This window comes from Crocuta crocuta, unplaced genomic scaffold, assembly GCF_008692635.1.
Source record: "Crocuta crocuta isolate KB4526 unplaced genomic scaffold, BGI_CrCroc_1.0 scaffold44, whole genome shotgun sequence".
NCBI lineage: Eukaryota > Metazoa > Chordata > Mammalia > Carnivora > Hyaenidae > Crocuta > Crocuta crocuta.
Genome location: NW_027530179.1, coordinates 4,653,847 through 4,669,121, shown reverse-complemented (window position 1 = coordinate 4,669,121; position 15,275 = coordinate 4,653,847). Strand labels below are relative to the sequence as shown.

At 52.9% G+C, this 15,275-nt stretch overlaps 1 protein-coding gene across 1 annotated transcript in view; it reads left to right on the top strand.

Annotated features, from left to right (window-relative positions):
- Window positions 1-10,603, top strand: part of CAPN11 (calpain 11) — a 17,752-nt gene extending 7,149 nt beyond the window's left edge. Inside the window, exons 4-22 of the mRNA XM_077764880.1 lie at window positions 1,617-1,735; window positions 2,501-2,634; window positions 2,820-2,988; window positions 4,199-4,282; window positions 4,390-4,475; window positions 4,711-4,785; window positions 4,951-5,111; window positions 5,345-5,514; window positions 7,318-7,329; window positions 7,638-7,849; window positions 8,109-8,148; window positions 8,247-8,315; window positions 8,398-8,455; window positions 8,592-8,656; window positions 8,923-8,991; window positions 9,439-9,517; window positions 9,612-9,728; window positions 10,186-10,244; window positions 10,334-10,603. Of these exons, the coding sequence (XP_077621006.1) occupies window positions 1,617-1,735; window positions 2,501-2,634; window positions 2,820-2,988; window positions 4,199-4,282; window positions 4,390-4,475; window positions 4,711-4,785; window positions 4,951-5,111; window positions 5,345-5,514; window positions 7,318-7,329; window positions 7,638-7,849; window positions 8,109-8,148; window positions 8,247-8,315; window positions 8,398-8,455; window positions 8,592-8,656; window positions 8,923-8,991; window positions 9,439-9,517; window positions 9,612-9,728; window positions 10,186-10,244; window positions 10,334-10,360 (1,805 nt within the window). The 3' untranslated portion in view covers window positions 10,361-10,603. The remainder of the gene's footprint in view (window positions 1-1,616; window positions 1,736-2,500; window positions 2,635-2,819; window positions 2,989-4,198; window positions 4,283-4,389; window positions 4,476-4,710; window positions 4,786-4,950; window positions 5,112-5,344; window positions 5,515-7,317; window positions 7,330-7,637; window positions 7,850-8,108; window positions 8,149-8,246; window positions 8,316-8,397; window positions 8,456-8,591; window positions 8,657-8,922; window positions 8,992-9,438; window positions 9,518-9,611; window positions 9,729-10,185; window positions 10,245-10,333) is intronic.
- The last annotated feature ends 4,672 nt before the right edge of the window (window positions 10,604-15,275 follow it).

Sequence of the window (15,275 nt, the reverse complement as noted above, 5' to 3'; positions counted from 1 at the left end):
CCCCCCCCTCACCCAGTCTGATTCCAGCCCCTCCTGCTGCTAGCTGGGTCTGCGAGTAAGCTGGGTGGTCTACCCACTGCTACACAATAAATTGCCCCGGGCAACGACAAGCATCTATCACCTCAGTTTCTGTGGGTTAGCGATTCGGAAGAAGCATAGGTGGGTGGGTGGGTCTGGCTCAGAGTCTCTCATGAGGCTGAAGTCAAGATGTCAGGCAGAGCTGTGCTCACCTGAAGGTTTCACGGGAGCTGAAGGGTCCGCTTCCAAGATGGCGCCCTCACGGGCCAGGAGGCCCCGTTCCCTGCCATGTAGGCTTCTCCGTAGGACTGTTTGAGTGGCCACACAACGCGGTAACGGATTTCCCCAGACTGAATGATCCGAGAGAGAGAGAGAACCAAGAGGAAGCCATCATGCCTTTTGCCACCTAGTCTCGGGAGAACACACAGTCCCCTCCACCACATTCCATTTGTTAGAAACCAGCATGAAACCTGGCCCACACCCAGGGGGAGGGAATTAGGCTCCACCCCCCCCAGGGGAGGATTGTCAAAGAGCTTGTGGAGGTATTTTTAAGCCACTGCGGGTGCCAGAAATTCCTCAGTCTGACGTTTGAAGTAAAGGACACTAGACTCCTCAGGCCACTCTCCCACGGGCTCCCATGACAGCCCCAAGGGATATCTCCCTCCCTAAGGAAGAGTTCTTCCAAACCCTTCCTTGAATCTTCAGGGATAAGACTGGGGTGGGCTTCCTCAGGGGCTGAGTTCTGCCGTATTTGTGGCAGAGAAAAGGGCAAGTTGGGGGCAGAAACCCAGGGGAACTCAGGCCCCATATCTGTCACTGTGGCTCAGGGGGCGACCGGAAGTGACCTGGCGTCTCCCTATTTAGGCATCCTTTTGGCAATGGGGGATTGGAGTGTCTTTAACCCTCCTTTTCCCACCCTCCGCCTCCCACTAAGGGTACCCCAGGCAACCAGGAGGCCATTGGCAATCACAGAAGCTTTCCCAGGGCCCTCAGCCTGGCCCAGTACACTCACTCAGGCTACCATCCTGCCCCATGGCCACCCCAGGACATCTGAGATCCGAGAGAGAGAGAGAGAGAGAGAACTCAATGGATGACCTCAGACCAGGGGTCCTGCCCCTGTGTCCCATCAATGCCTAGCTCCAGGGACCCAGCCAGGGTATGGATGAAGCCCCTTGGGTCTCCAGCATTATGTAACTGATATCAGGGAGAGAGGTCTTGATAGCTACACTGATGTAATCATGGAGTGGAAGTAGAAGGAGGAGGGGCGTGGGGGGAGGTGACTGGATTTGTTCAAGGGGGTGAGAGAAACCTGGCTCTCTCCAAGAGAAAGCAGCTCTCAGAGTGAGGAGCAAGACGAAGGCCAATTACCTCCTCCCCAAATCCCAAAACCAAAGCATCCAGCTCTAATTTGTGAATCTCTTCCCTAACAGGAAAGTAAAGAAGCTCATCCCCACCCCCACCAGGAGCCTGTTCCTTCAGCCCAGCTTCTCCCTACTAGATTTCTTCCTGAACACTTCTCAGTGGGAAGGCTAAGGGAGGGGGGCCACCGAGCCAGGTCCTGGGGGTGCTGGAGGGGAACCCCCTTCCTGTCTTTCCAGGGGACTGCTGGCTGCTGGCTGCCATTGGCTCCCTCACCACATGCCCCAAACTGCTGTACCGGGTGATACCCCGGGGCCAGAGCTTCAGGAAAAACTATGCAGGGATTTTCCATTTTCAGGTGAAGGATGGTGTGAAAGCCAGAGGTCTTTTGTGCTATGCTGTGTGTGCGTGTGTGTGTGTGTGTGTGTGTGTGTGTGACAGAGATAGAGAGTAGGGAGGAAGAAGAAATTATATTTGCTTTGAAGTTACATTTTTTCTTTTTGAAAAGTGATGTTTATTATGGTGGATTTTTGTCTAATTATCAGAGAAATATCTGCTCACTGAAGAAATCACGTAAGCTAATTTTTTAAAGCCCTTAAGGAAAATAATACTAATTATCTGGTGGTGGCCCCTCCTTTTTCTGCTTCTCCCCCTCTCCCTCTCCATCCGTCTCTTTCTGTTGATAGAAACACGCATGTGTATGCGTGTGTGTGTGTGTGACACGGGGAGTCACTATCACATCGTTTTGGAAATCTCTTTAAATTTAGCGACCTCTGGGCACATTCTCGATTCCCAAAATATTTCTGAGAATCGCAAGAGTTTTTAAGTTCTAAATTTAAAATCCCTAAAGCCTAGTCATGGTCAAAATGTGGGTGGGGTCCCTCTGGAGCCCATGGCAGAAACTGGAGATGAGGCTGGGGGTGAGTTTCAGGCTTTTCTCTGCCTTCACTCACTTTTCAGCCATTCTGGGGACTGGGCTCTCCGACACTGGCATGTCACTGATCCTGGCCACCNGGGGGGGGGGGGGGGGGGAGGTGAAGGTGTCTGCATGCCTGTGCTTGGAGGCTGGCCTGGGGCAGACAGATGTCCCAAGCCCCACTGAGGTCCACCTTGCTGCCCACAGATTTGGCAGTTTGGACAATGGATGGACGTGGTGGTGGATGACCGGCTGCCCACAAAGAATGGCAAGCTGGTGTTCGTGCACTCAGCGGAGCGAACGGAGTTCTGGAGCGCCCTACTGGAGAAGGCCTATGCCAAGTGAGTGCCCCAGGCCTGGGCTTGCCTCCAAGCCTGCCTGACAACTGGGAGCTACGGGGACAGCTGACCCAAGGAAAAAGGCAGAGGGAGCTCAGGGCATTCCTTCCTTCTCTCACCACACCCTCGCATGTCCAAGCTGGCCTCTCTATCCCAGAGCATAAAAGTGCCCCTCTCTGTACCCACAGGCTGAACGGGTCCTATGAAGCACTGTCGGGAGGCAACACAGTAGAGGGCTTTGAAGACTTCACAGGGGGAGTGACCTATAGCCTCCAACTCCAGAAGCCCCCTCGGAACCTGCTGAGGATGCTTAGGAAGGCCATACAGCGATCCTCCCTCATGGGCTGCTGCATTGAAGTAAGCCGTCCTGGGTCTTACCTCAGGGCCTTTGTACTTGCTGTTGCTTTCAATCAGATGGTTCTTTCCCTAGGTAGCTGCATGACTGACCCCTCCTCATTCACATTTCAGTTCAAATGCCCCTTCCTCAAGCCTCTCTTCCCTACCTCCCACTCTAAATCAGCTGCTTTCACCTCCCTTTGCTTTCTACTTTGTTTTTGTTCTCTCCCCAACATTTATTGTGATCTGAAATGGTCTTACTTGGGACACCTGGGTGGCTCAGTCGGTTAAGTGAAATGGTCTTACTTATCAATGGAGTTATTCCCAGCCAATCTTCTGCCGACAGTTTCACATTCCCTGAGGGCAGTGACTTGGGTCCTTCACTGCTGGATCCTGGGACTTCAGATGCTGCTTGGCATGCAATAGACACCCAGCAAATATTTATTCAAATAAATAAATGAACCCAGAGTGGAACCGTAGGACCCTGTCATTTGCATCCTTAGCCATGTAACCCGGAGAAATGAAGACTTCAGAGCACACAAAAGTCTGCACACAAATGTTCATAGAGGCTTTCTTCGTAGTATCCAGAATCTGGGAACAGTCTAGACATCCTTAGGATATAACTCAGCAATAGGAGAAAATGAAGTATCGATACATGCAACTACTTGGGTGAATCCCAAGGGAATTATGCTGAATGAGAAAAACCAAGAGAGTTCCATACCGTATGAATCCATTCACATGACAGTCTTGGCAAGACAAATTTTTTTTAATGTTTATTTTTATTTGAGAGAGACAAAGACAGAGTGCCAGCAGGGGAGGGGCAGACAGAGAGGGAGACACAGAATTCGAAGCAGGCTCCAGGCTCTGAGCTGTCAGCACAGAGCCCCGTCGCGAGGCTCAAACTCACTAGCCGTGAGATCATGACCTGAGCCAAAGTCGGACGCTTACCCAACTGAGCCACCCAGGGGGCACCTAGGTTAAGGGTCCGACTCTGGATTTGGGCTCAGGTCGTGATCTCACAGTTCATGGGATCAAGTTGAGTCTGGCTTTGCGCTGACAGCACGAAGTCCGCTTGGGATTCTCTCTCTCCTTCCCTCTGCACCCCCCCTCTCTAAAAATAAATAAATAAACTTAAAAAAAAAAAACCCTGAACCCCAACAGTGCTCACATCTCTCCGGATGCCCCGGTGCATCTGACCAGATCCGGATTTTCCTTCCTCTCTGTGCTGCAGATCACCAGCGAAAGTGAGTTGGAGACCATGACCCAGAGGATGCTGGTGAGAGGGCACGCCTACTCTGTGACCGGCCTCCAGGATGTGAGTCTGCCAAGGGCACCCTACCCAGAGACCCAGACCGAGGAGAGGAGAGTCCCTCCCGCCCCTGACCTTTAGCCACACCCCTCCCACCACACCCCTTCCACCAGGTCTTCTACGAAGGCAGGGCGGAAACACTGCTTCGGGTCCGGAACCCCTGGGGCCGGGTCGAATGGAACGGAGCCTGGAGTGACAAGTAGGTGCCCCTGAGCGGCACTCTCAGGTGAGGGGCAGAGCGCACAGCCGGCCCACGAGCGAGGCGGTGCCACAGATGGACCGGCCGGCGTCCCAGGGCCAGCCGCTCCCCACTAGCGCCTCCGTCTAACTCAGGAGCCCCAGCAGCAGGCATTCGGCGGGGAGGGAATCGCCTGGGTAGGAACAAAATACCTCCTGAGCTTCCCTTCTCCTTCCACCTCCTGTCTCTGCTCCAGCGCCAGCGAGTGGGACAAGGTGGCCCCAGAAACCCAGCAACAGCTGCTGCAGAAGAAGGAGGATGGGGAGTTCTGGTCAGTGCGGCTGGGGGTGGGCTTCTTTCTGCCCCCACGCCCCGTCCCTTCACCTCCTCCGCCGCCCTCCCACCCTGCCTTTGATGGGGAGGCTGGGGCGAGGGGGGGGGGTGCCTACAGGCGCGAGGGTGCCGCAGGCTCTAGCCTTCACGCTCTCCACCACAGGATGTCCTATCAAGACTTCCTGGACAACTTCACGCTCCTGGAGATCTGTAACCTGATGCCTGACACGTTCTCCTGGGACGACAAGGCCTGCTGGCACACCACCTTCTACGAGGGCAGCTGGCGGCGGGGCAGCACTGCGGGGGGCTGCAGGAACCACCTCGGTGGGTGGCTGGACTCGGGGTCCACGATGAGGTCAGGGGACCGGCGGATCCCACCAGGCCCCGCCGCCCGCCAAGGAGGCCGGCGTGCGGCTGGGAAGCGGGTCCGCCCCGGGAAGGGCGGGGCCATGCCTCGGGAGGGGCGGGGCCAGGCCCCGGGAGGGGCGGAGCCATGCCCCGGGAAGGGCGGAGCCATGCCCCCGGGGCGGAGCCATGCCGACCTGCTTCTTCCACAGACACTTTCTGGACCAACCCCCAGTTTAGGATCTTCCTCCCCGAGGAGGACGACGACCCAGACGACGACGAAGCTGTCTGCACCTGCCTGGTGGCCCTGATGCAGAAGAACTGGCGGCGGGCACGGCCCCACGGAGCCCAGCTGCAGACCATTGGCTTTGTCGTCTACGCGGTGGGTGCCCCAACGGGTCCCCCCAGCCAGTCTCGTTCCCTCTCCTGGCCTCACCCCCTTCAAGACCCTTCCAAAGGCCTTAATGAAGAGTAACGCCTTCCAAGAAGAGGAAGGAGATGGAGCGCCAGGGAGGTGAGGTTACTCGCCCAAGCTCATACAGCCAAGGCTCGGAAACAGAGCTTGTGTCCTGCTTCCCAGACTCTCTGAGACTGCTCCACGCTGTCCCCAGGTCTCCCCTCCCCAGACACTGCACCCAAGCGTTGACTCCAGCGGCCAAGAGAAACCCCTGACCATGTTTTTGAAATTGTGCTTTGCAAAGTCCTCTACATGACAGTATGTTCAAGTACTTATGGAGCACCTACTGTATGCCACACCTCCCAGTCTAGCCTCCAAAAAGAGACACAAGCCTTGCCCTCCTGCTAGGCTATGAGTCCACCAAGTTAACAGACACCAGGCATGCCTCAGGGTATCTCCAAGGTTAGGGGTACCTGGGTGGCTCCGTCAGTTAAGCGTCTGACTTCGGCTCAGGTCATGATCTCACGGTTCATGAGTTCGAGCCCCGCATTGGGCTTGGTGCTGACGGCTCAGAACCCAGAGCCTACTTCGGATTCTGTGTCTCCTTCTCTCTCTGGCCCTCCCCCATTCTCTCTCTCTCTCTCAAAAATAAATAAACAGTAAAAAATATTTTTTTAAAAGATATTTCCAAGATTAGCTGTGGTCCTTCAGGAAAGTTTATATTCTCCACCTCCCACCTGGAGCTCTGCAGGCCGTCAGCTGTGGGTTCTGGTCACCCTACAGGACAACAACCCCCTTATCTTTTTTGTTTAATATTTATTTTATTTATTTTTGAGAGAGAAAGAGAGAGAGAGACAGCAGGGGAGGCACAGAGAGAGAAGGAGACAGGAGACAGAGAATCCCAAGCAGGCCCTGTGCTGCCAGCGCAGAGCCCAAGGCGGGGGCTCCAACTCACGAACGGTGAGACCATGACCTGAGCCGAAATCAGGAGTCAGACGTTTAACTGACTGAGCCACCCATGCGCAGCTACAACCTACTTATCTTGGTGTAACTCCCCTTTTTTACAAACTTATTTTTGTTCAATGGTCAGTTTCAGGTATCACGTGTTAACTGCCTGCAGGGTGTGAGGGTTCCGTGGAAAATGCTCATGTTTAGGAAAATGCTCTCCTCAATTTTCTTTTTTTTTAATAATTTTTTTTTACTGTTTTATTTATTTCTGAGAGAGAGAGAGAGACAGCGTGAACAGGGGAGGGTCAGAAAGAGAGGGAGATACAGAATCTGAAGCAGGCTCCAGGCTCTGAGCTGTCAGCACAGAGCCCGACGCGGGGCTCGAACCCACAAACCATGAGATCATGACCTGAGCCAAAGTCGGATGCTTAACTGATTGAGCCACTCAGGCGCCCCTGCTCCCCTCAATTTTCATCCTAGCTCTTTTCCTTTTTAGCACCGTGAAATTGGGCATGTTACAATCCCCTCTTGAGATTCGGTTTCCTCTCCTTAACCTGCAGTGGTAAAAACCTCCCCCTGGCAAAACTTTGTGTAAACTATACTTTGCTGTCCAAAACTGAGGGATTCTCAATATTAACACTAGGACTTTGGGCTATCAGAACCCATGCCCTGCCCCACCACCAGTGTCTCAGTGCCCTTAACACCCCCCAACACACACACACACACACACACACACGCACGCACGCACGTACACACGCACGCACGTGCCACCTGGCTTCTGCAGGCCTGAGCCCCTTCACCATCCTGGGAGTCTCACCTTCCTCTCTCTCCTCTTCCTAGGTCCCAAAGGAGGTACAGAAGACGTGGGGCTCGATTCTGGACAGGCACTGCCCCTTCTCTGGCTTCATGTGGATAGGCAAGGGGTGGAATTCAGCCAAGGGCTCTCAGGGCTACTGGGTTAGGATTCTAGTGCCCCGGGGCCCTGGGTGGGAGTCAGGCAGGAGACACCGGGTTACTTGCCAGGTGGGTGGTTTGCAGGACTGTGCAGTTTGTGGTCATGCCTCCCTCTCCCAGCCTTGCCCAGGTAGGCTTCACTTTCGGGGTCCCTTTCTGCCTATACTCGCATGCCAGCCCTGTACCCACCTCCAAGGCACATATAGTTTCAGAATATCCAGGAAACTCGCTTGAAGAAGGACTTCTTCATAAAGTATCAGGACCAGGGCTTCTCAGAGATCTTCACTAACTCCCGGGAGGTGAGCAGCCATCTCCGGCTGCCTCCCGGGGAATATGTCATCGTCCCCTCCACCTTTGAGCCGCACAAGGATGCTGACTTCCTGCTACGGGTCTTCACAGAGAAGCACAGCGAGTCCTGGTGAGGAGGCCCACCTCACTGCTCCAAGACCACTTGCCCAAGCTCAGGGAGCGGTCATCCGGTCCTCCCCAACTCTGTCAGGGAAACTGAGGCAGAAGGAAGGGGAGTCTCCGGAGCAAGCCAGAATCAGAACCCAGATCCCATGGAGCTTGCTCCATGTTGCTTCAGATACATGACACGATCGCCCCACAACCACCCCATAAATTCCCTGCCTCCCCGATCCCGCATAACCTGTGAACTTTCTTTCACTTTTGCTCAGGGAACTGGATGAAACCAACTATGCTGAGCTACTCCAAGAGGTGAGGGGATGCTGTGGGGTAGAGGGACTGGAGGAAGCATCTGAGGAGTGTGAAAGAACTTTCTAGATTGGGTCCCTTTCCCACTCCTTTCCCCCCAGGAGAAGTTCTGTGAGAATGACATAGACCAGGACTTCATACATTTGTTTGAGATAGTGGCAGGAGGAGAGGTGAGAGGCTGAGAGCTGGGCACCCAGAGGAGGGGGGCGGGGTGAAGGTGCCAGAGCAGGGACTTATGGTCCCCCTTCCTAGGACAAGGAGATAGGCATGTATGAGCTACAGAAGCTGCTCAACAAGGTAGTCATCAAACGTGAGTCTTCCACCCCCTCCCCTGCCACTCGCAACCCTTCCTGCAGAGCTTGCACCCCCCACCTGGGCCACTCCCTGCATCCCCTACAATGCCCTGCTCACTCTTTCTCTCTTCCTGCCCCTTCCCTCCCTCACAGTCAGAAACTTCAGGACACACGGCTTTGGCCTGGATGTGTGCCGCTGTATGGTCAACCTCATGGATGTATCTTCTTGGCCAGCACTTTCCCACCCTTCACCCCTACCCCCAAGCCGGGCCCCCAGGTGGCCACCGTTCTGACCAGCCATGCCTTCCTTCCTGCTGGGGATGAGGCTCTGAGGCAGCAAAAGATGCCAGTTCTTCTGGCTGTTGCCATAGTGACCACACAAATGCCCCAGGTCTCATATACCCCGCTTGGGGAGCCTCTCTCCTTCCCTGGCTCCAAGATGCCATCTTCACTCCCTCTGCTGGCATCCTTGACCACCCCCCAGAAAGATGGCTCTGGCAAGTTGGGGCTCCTGGAGTTCCAGATCCTATGGAGAAAAATCAAGAAATGGACGGTAAAAAACATTGAAGGAGGAGTTTATGGTGGGGGAGGGGGAGGTCCTCAAAAGTGATGGGGATTAATAAGGATGATGCTGGAACTGAGCCCCTGAGTACACACACACACACACAAACACACACACACGCACACACACACACACAGGACAGGATCTGTTGAAGTGTTGGTATATTAGTTAGTCAGGCTATTTAACAACCAATATTATCCAGGCACCACCAGCTTAAAGGATGGGTGCAGAGGGCCCAGCTGGGAGTGGGTCTTTCTTAAGCCCCTCCCCCCGCCAGAGGCTCCCTATAGTCACTAGATGCCAGAAATATTGGGCGCTCAGGGTGGGGGGCAGGGTAGGCAGCGGGGGTCTTGGGTAGTCCTTGTAGCTTATCTGTACTGAAGTATTTAATTATTTCCACCACCGTGCTACACACACCCCTTGTGTCTGTCCCTTCAGGACATCTTCCGAGAGTGTGACGAGGACCACTCAGGCAGCTTGAACTCCTATGAGATGCGTTTGGCCATTGAGAAAGCAGGTTAGCAGGGGCTCAGGAGAGGGTTTGGGGGCAGGGAGGGAGGATGTGGCGACCGGAGGGCTGGACTCCCCCTCTGCACTCCTCTCTCCCCCAGGCATCAAGCTGAATAACAAGGTGACGCAGGTGCTGGTGGCCAGGTATGCAAACGATGACATGATCGTGGATTTTGACAGCTTCATCAGCTGCTTCCTGAGGCTGAAGGCCATGTTCAGTGAGTCAGTCGTCTGCCCCCTCACCACCCTGGGTCAGGGACCACTGGCCGCCTCCCACACACTCACATGAGGAGCGCTGCTCCCACACCGTCCCCCTCTTTAGGGCACAGGTGATCTGGGTTCAGATCCACATCACTTGTTGGCTCTGTGCCAAGTCACTTTATCTCTCTGTGTCTTCATCTTCTTTTTCATCCATAAAGTGCAGGCAATAATAGCATTGTCCTCATAGGATGGAGGTACAGAATATATGAGTTCGTGTATGGCGACCCTCCGTATGTGGCTCATGGGAAGGCTTGGAGCTGTGATCATTAACTCCTTCCTGGGCCGAGGGTTAGCTGGGATGCAGCAAGGGACGGCTTCTGAGGCCCTTTCTGACCTTCTGCTTCTTTGGGAGTGGGTCTTGCAGACCACAGACTCAGCTCTCAACCCCCTCCCCTTGCCTCTTCTCCCGAACAGCATACTTTCTATCCATGGACCCCAAGAATACTGGCTACATTCGCTTGAATCTGAACCAGGTACTTGCGGCTCCCCCTGCCCTCTGCCTCCCCAGCCATCCTGCCCCACCCCTCCCCACCATCCTTGGCTGTTTCTCTTCCCCCCACAGTGGCTGCAGACAACCATGTGGGGATAGAGGAGCCACAGAGAGCCTGGCTCCCACTACCACCACTGCGGGGCTCCGGGCTCCGGGCTCAGGGGCAGGAGACTCCTCGCTGCTCTGGGCTCTCCATTCCCTGCCGATGGAATGGGCTCCAGGCACCATGGGCCCCAGGCGCCATGCTTACTCCATGGGCCACTCTCCCAGACCAAAATGTTTCTCTTTTTCCCCAGCCAGCTTCTGGTGGCGGGATTTCCCCCAGTCTCTCTCCCTCCCTGAGTATATTCTATTGAAGTTTAAGTGTCACTTCCCCAGGGGCTGTGGAGGCTCTCAACACCTTCCAGCTCACACTTACCTGCTGCCTACCCCTCCAGGCTAGGACCCTCCCTTCCCTCCCTCCCTTGGGGGCATTATTATAATAAACAGCCCATGCCACTGACTTCTGCGTCTCCGTACTTCTATGCCAAGAAAATTCTGGCAGGGGTGGAAGTCACTTCCCCAGCACCTAAGAGAGGCCCCAGGAGCTCTCAGTTAGGGTGATCCCATTCCTACTTGCAGGGAGGAATGTGTGACTCTCACGAAAACTAGAGGGCGCTGTTGACATTTATGGGCAGCACCAGGGATGCTAAAGGCAAGACAGTCCCTCCCCGAGGACCGCCCAGAGCGAGGTACCAAGGAGCAACATCTGAAGAGAGGGCATTGGGCAAAGTTAGGGGCCCATGGGACCCTAGCCTCCTCTCTCATCCCCTCCCCCAAACTGGGGTCTCCAAAGGTGGCATTGCAGGTGTCTCAAAGGCTAAAATGCCAGCACCCACATGAGCCAGCCGGTCATAGAAATAAAGTGACTCTCCTGGGTGTGAGGCAGGAAGGGTGAGGATTCTGGCAACAGATGAGCTCCTTCCTGCTTGAAACGTGCTCTGATTCAAATAATCTGTGTTGTTAGAGATTTGCTACTGCCAAACTACTGCCCTCACAGGACCCTTGATTGTCCCATTCTTGACCTTGGAGTCTCTGCTGCAGCGAGAAGTCCAGACCACGTGCAGCAGCCCCTCAGCACATCGCCCATCCTTCCAGATCTTTCCGTGGCTTCCCCTCCAGTCTCTCTGGACTGGACACCCGGGCCTGTGCATGTGAGCTCTTCAACCTCTTGGCCAGAGGCAGCCTCCAAGTCCCTTTAGCTTAGGGACCTGTCCGCGTAAAATGCATCTAGATCCTTCCTGCATCTGTGTGCACTTTCTTCCTGTCCTCCGGCAGGTGGCTGGTTTCAACTTCCTTCCTGCAGCAGTGGTCTGAGGCTTCCTTCCATTTGCACAGCTTATGCTTGGGAGGGGGCTGGATTTCCCATCTCCCCTGATCAGGTGACTAATTCTCTGTACCAGCCCGGCCCCCCTGTCTCCTTTGTGGCCTCAAAGGCTAACCGGGGCCCTCCACCCTCTCTCTCCTCCACCGCCCCCACTGCCTCCCAGGAATCCTTTCCGCCAGCCACCTCCCTCTTCCTTCCTCTTCCCTCTGCAAGTCTAAGAGACTAAGAGAAGGTCACACTCTCTTGAGGAGCCTCTTAAAGACTGGTTCCTCCACGCCACCTTCTGCCTCCTTTTGTCCACAGAGCTGCTCTCTAAGGTTCCTGGGGGTCAGGGCAGGGATCATCTGGGGAGGTCCGAAAACTAGAAGGTCCTTCGAGCTTTTGAGAGGTCCTGGGCAGTCCCACTCGGCTCTGGGAAGCCCACCAAGATGCCAACCCCATGTCCTGCTCCTTGTCCTGACACGAGGTGCCGCCAACTTCCATCTGGGTGGCTTCGGGCAAGTTATTTTACTTCTCTGGAAGTCTCCTTTTTTTTTTTTTTTACTTCTGGGTTGGGGGTGTTAAACAACAAAAACCTAACAGAGTAACTTCAGAGATCAACTTGGCTTTATTGAACAGTTAATGAATTGGGCAACATCCCACTTAGCAAACAGAAAAAAAGCTCTGTCCAGCTGTAGAAATGGTTTGTTAAGGGCAGGCGGTGGGGGAGGGGAAGGAAATTATTAGCAGAGTGTATTGTTTTAGGTAAGACTACCGTCCTGAGGTCTCTCCATAAATTTCCTAGTGTTGTCTAGGTAATTCCAGGTTGACTGATTAAAGGTCACATCCCTGGGAGGATTAAAACTACAGTTAGGTTAGGTATTTAAGTCTGGGTTTGGTTTGCTGCTGTGGGCCTTAGCATGAGCAACTCCATGTGCCATGTGGGGCCTGGGATTTTCTTTTCTTTTTAGCAATTTCTCTCTCTCTCTCTCTCTCTCTCTCTTTTAGAAAGGGAAAGAATACACAAGCAGAGGAGAAGGACAGAAGGAGAAAGAGAGAGAGGGAGAGAGAGAATCTTAAAACAGGCTCCATGCTGAGCATGGAGACCAGCTCGGGACTCGATCCCATGACCCTGGGATCATAACCTGAGCTGAAATCAAGAGTCAGACACTCACCTACTGAGCCACCCAGGTGCCCCTCTTTTTTTTTTTTTTTTTTTTTAGCAATTTCTCCCTTTTAATTAGATTTTAAGCTTAACTGAGAGTTGTGATCAAAATTTAAGGTATTCCATGGCTATGATAGTCACAGGCTGCAACTTCAGGTTCACATTTTTTTTTTTTTAAGTATACCCAACGTGGGGCTCAGACTCACAACCCTGAGATCACCAGTTGCATGCTCCATGGTATGGACTCCATGCCAGCCAAGGTCCACAATTTTTTTTTAATTTTTTAACAGTCATTCATTTTTGAGAAAGAGAGTGCGAGTGGTGGAGGGGCAGAGAGAGGGAGACACAGAATCCGAAGCAGGCTCCAGGCTCTGAGCTGTCAGCACAGAGCCTGATGCAGGGCTCCAACCCACGAGCAGTGAGATCATGACTGAGCCAGAGTCAGACGCTTAACCAACTGAGCCACCCAAGCGCCCCTCCAAGCTTCACAATATTTAAGTCAGTTGTCCTTTTCATTCTTTTTCTGATGGTCCAGTCTTCGGGAAATCATGTACTTGGTGAAGTATAGCCGTGAACATGCATTCAAAGCTTTTGAGAGAGTGCAAAGCACCGCGGAGATTATTGTGATTATCATAAACAGGAGAATCCTCAATGTCTGGCGTGCACTTCAGAACCACGGTCTCCAAGACCCAAACCAGTTGAAATCAAATAAGTCAAAGAAAGACCCTGCTTAAGGAGTCACTGCTTTAAGCCCAGTGGTTTGCACAGTGTGATCTCACACAACTGAGTTTCAGGCTCCCCAGAAGTGGTCATCTAGGCACGACAGATGGCAGTGGCCACGGCACAGACACCTCCTTGCTCAGCGAAAAGATAATCCTATTATTGAGGACAACTTTGCCTGCAGAGTTTAAGGATTTATGTTGGGCAGCTATTGTCTTCATGACAGATTCTGTAATATCTTAATATCTTTAAGAGTTAAGGAGAGGTTGGGGCGCCTGGGTGGCTTAGTTGGTTGAGCGTCTGACTTTCGCTTAGGTCATGATCTCGCGGTTTGTGGGTTCGAGCCCCGCGTCGGGCTCTGTGCTGACTGCCAGCTCAGAGCCTGGAGCCTGTTTCAGTCTGTGACTCCCTCTCTCTCTGACCCTCCCCTGCTCACGCTGTCTCTCTCTCTCTCTCTCTCCTAGAAATAAATAAAACATTAAAAAAAAAAATTTTTTTTTAAGAGTTAAGGAGAGGTTTCTCATCATATCTTATTTATATTTCCTCCTAACCAGGTAAGTATGGCTCTGTCAGAGGAAGCAATCCTGGAGTTGTGAATCCCTCCTGGTAGGTCTTCCTTCCTTCCTCCCTTCTTTCTTTTAAATTTTTATTTTAGAGAGAAAGTGAGCAGGGGAAGGGACAGTGGAAGAGAAAGAAAGAGAGAGAAAAACAATTCCAAGCAGGCTCCACGCTCAGCACTCAGCACAGAGCCTGACACAGGGCCCCATCCCACAATCCTGGGATCAGGATTTGAGCTGATATCAAGAGTCAGATGCTCCGATGCCCGGGTGGCTCAGTCAGTTGAGTGTCTGACTTCGGCCCAGGTCATAATCTCACGGTTCATGAGTTCGAGCCCCATGTTGGGCTCTGTGCTCACAGCTCAGAGCTTGGAGCCTGCTTCAGATTCTGTCTCTCTCTCTGCCCTTCCCCTGCACATGCAGCATCCGACTTCAGCTCAGGTCATGATCTTGCAGTTTGAGTTCGAGCCCCACATCAGGCTCTGAATGACAGTGCAGAGCCTGCTTGGGATTCTCTCTCTCCTCTCTGCCCCTCCCCCATGGTCTCCCTCTCTCTCAAGATAAATAAATAAACTTTAAAAAAAATAAAACTTAAAAAAATAAAATGAATACATAAATACATAAATAAAAACAGTCAGACATTCAACTGACCTAACCACCCAGGCACCCCTGGTAGGTCTTTTCTAAATCAATGATGTAAATCCAGGTGAGTCAACCAGTGACATGTCTTATTTCACTTGCGACAAGCTGGGGACACAGTGAGATAACCCAAGAATCATTGTCTGGCTGCGCACTGATGGGAAGAACAAAAGCAAAAGAAAATGTTGATAAAATCCAATTTCCTTATATCCTGCAGCCCGTTGACAAATACTTGAGGCAGACAGAGTGTGACATTCCTCCAGGAATTCCCAACTGTCTTGTTACTTTTTTTTTAATGTTTTATTTATTTTTGAGAGAGAGAGAGAGACAGCATGAGCAGGGGAGGGTCAAAGAGATAGGGAGACACAGAATCTGAAACAGGCTCCAGGCTCCGAGCTGTCAGCACAGAGCCCAACGCGGGCCTCGAACCCACAAACCATGAGATCATAACCTGAGCTGAAGTCGGACGCTTAACCAACTGAGCCACCCAGGCGCCCCTCAGGAACACTTTCTGGACCGTTCATTCCCAATCCCCACTTCAAATCATATCATGTACCAACTCTCTAGACATTCATAGGCCCAAGGAGA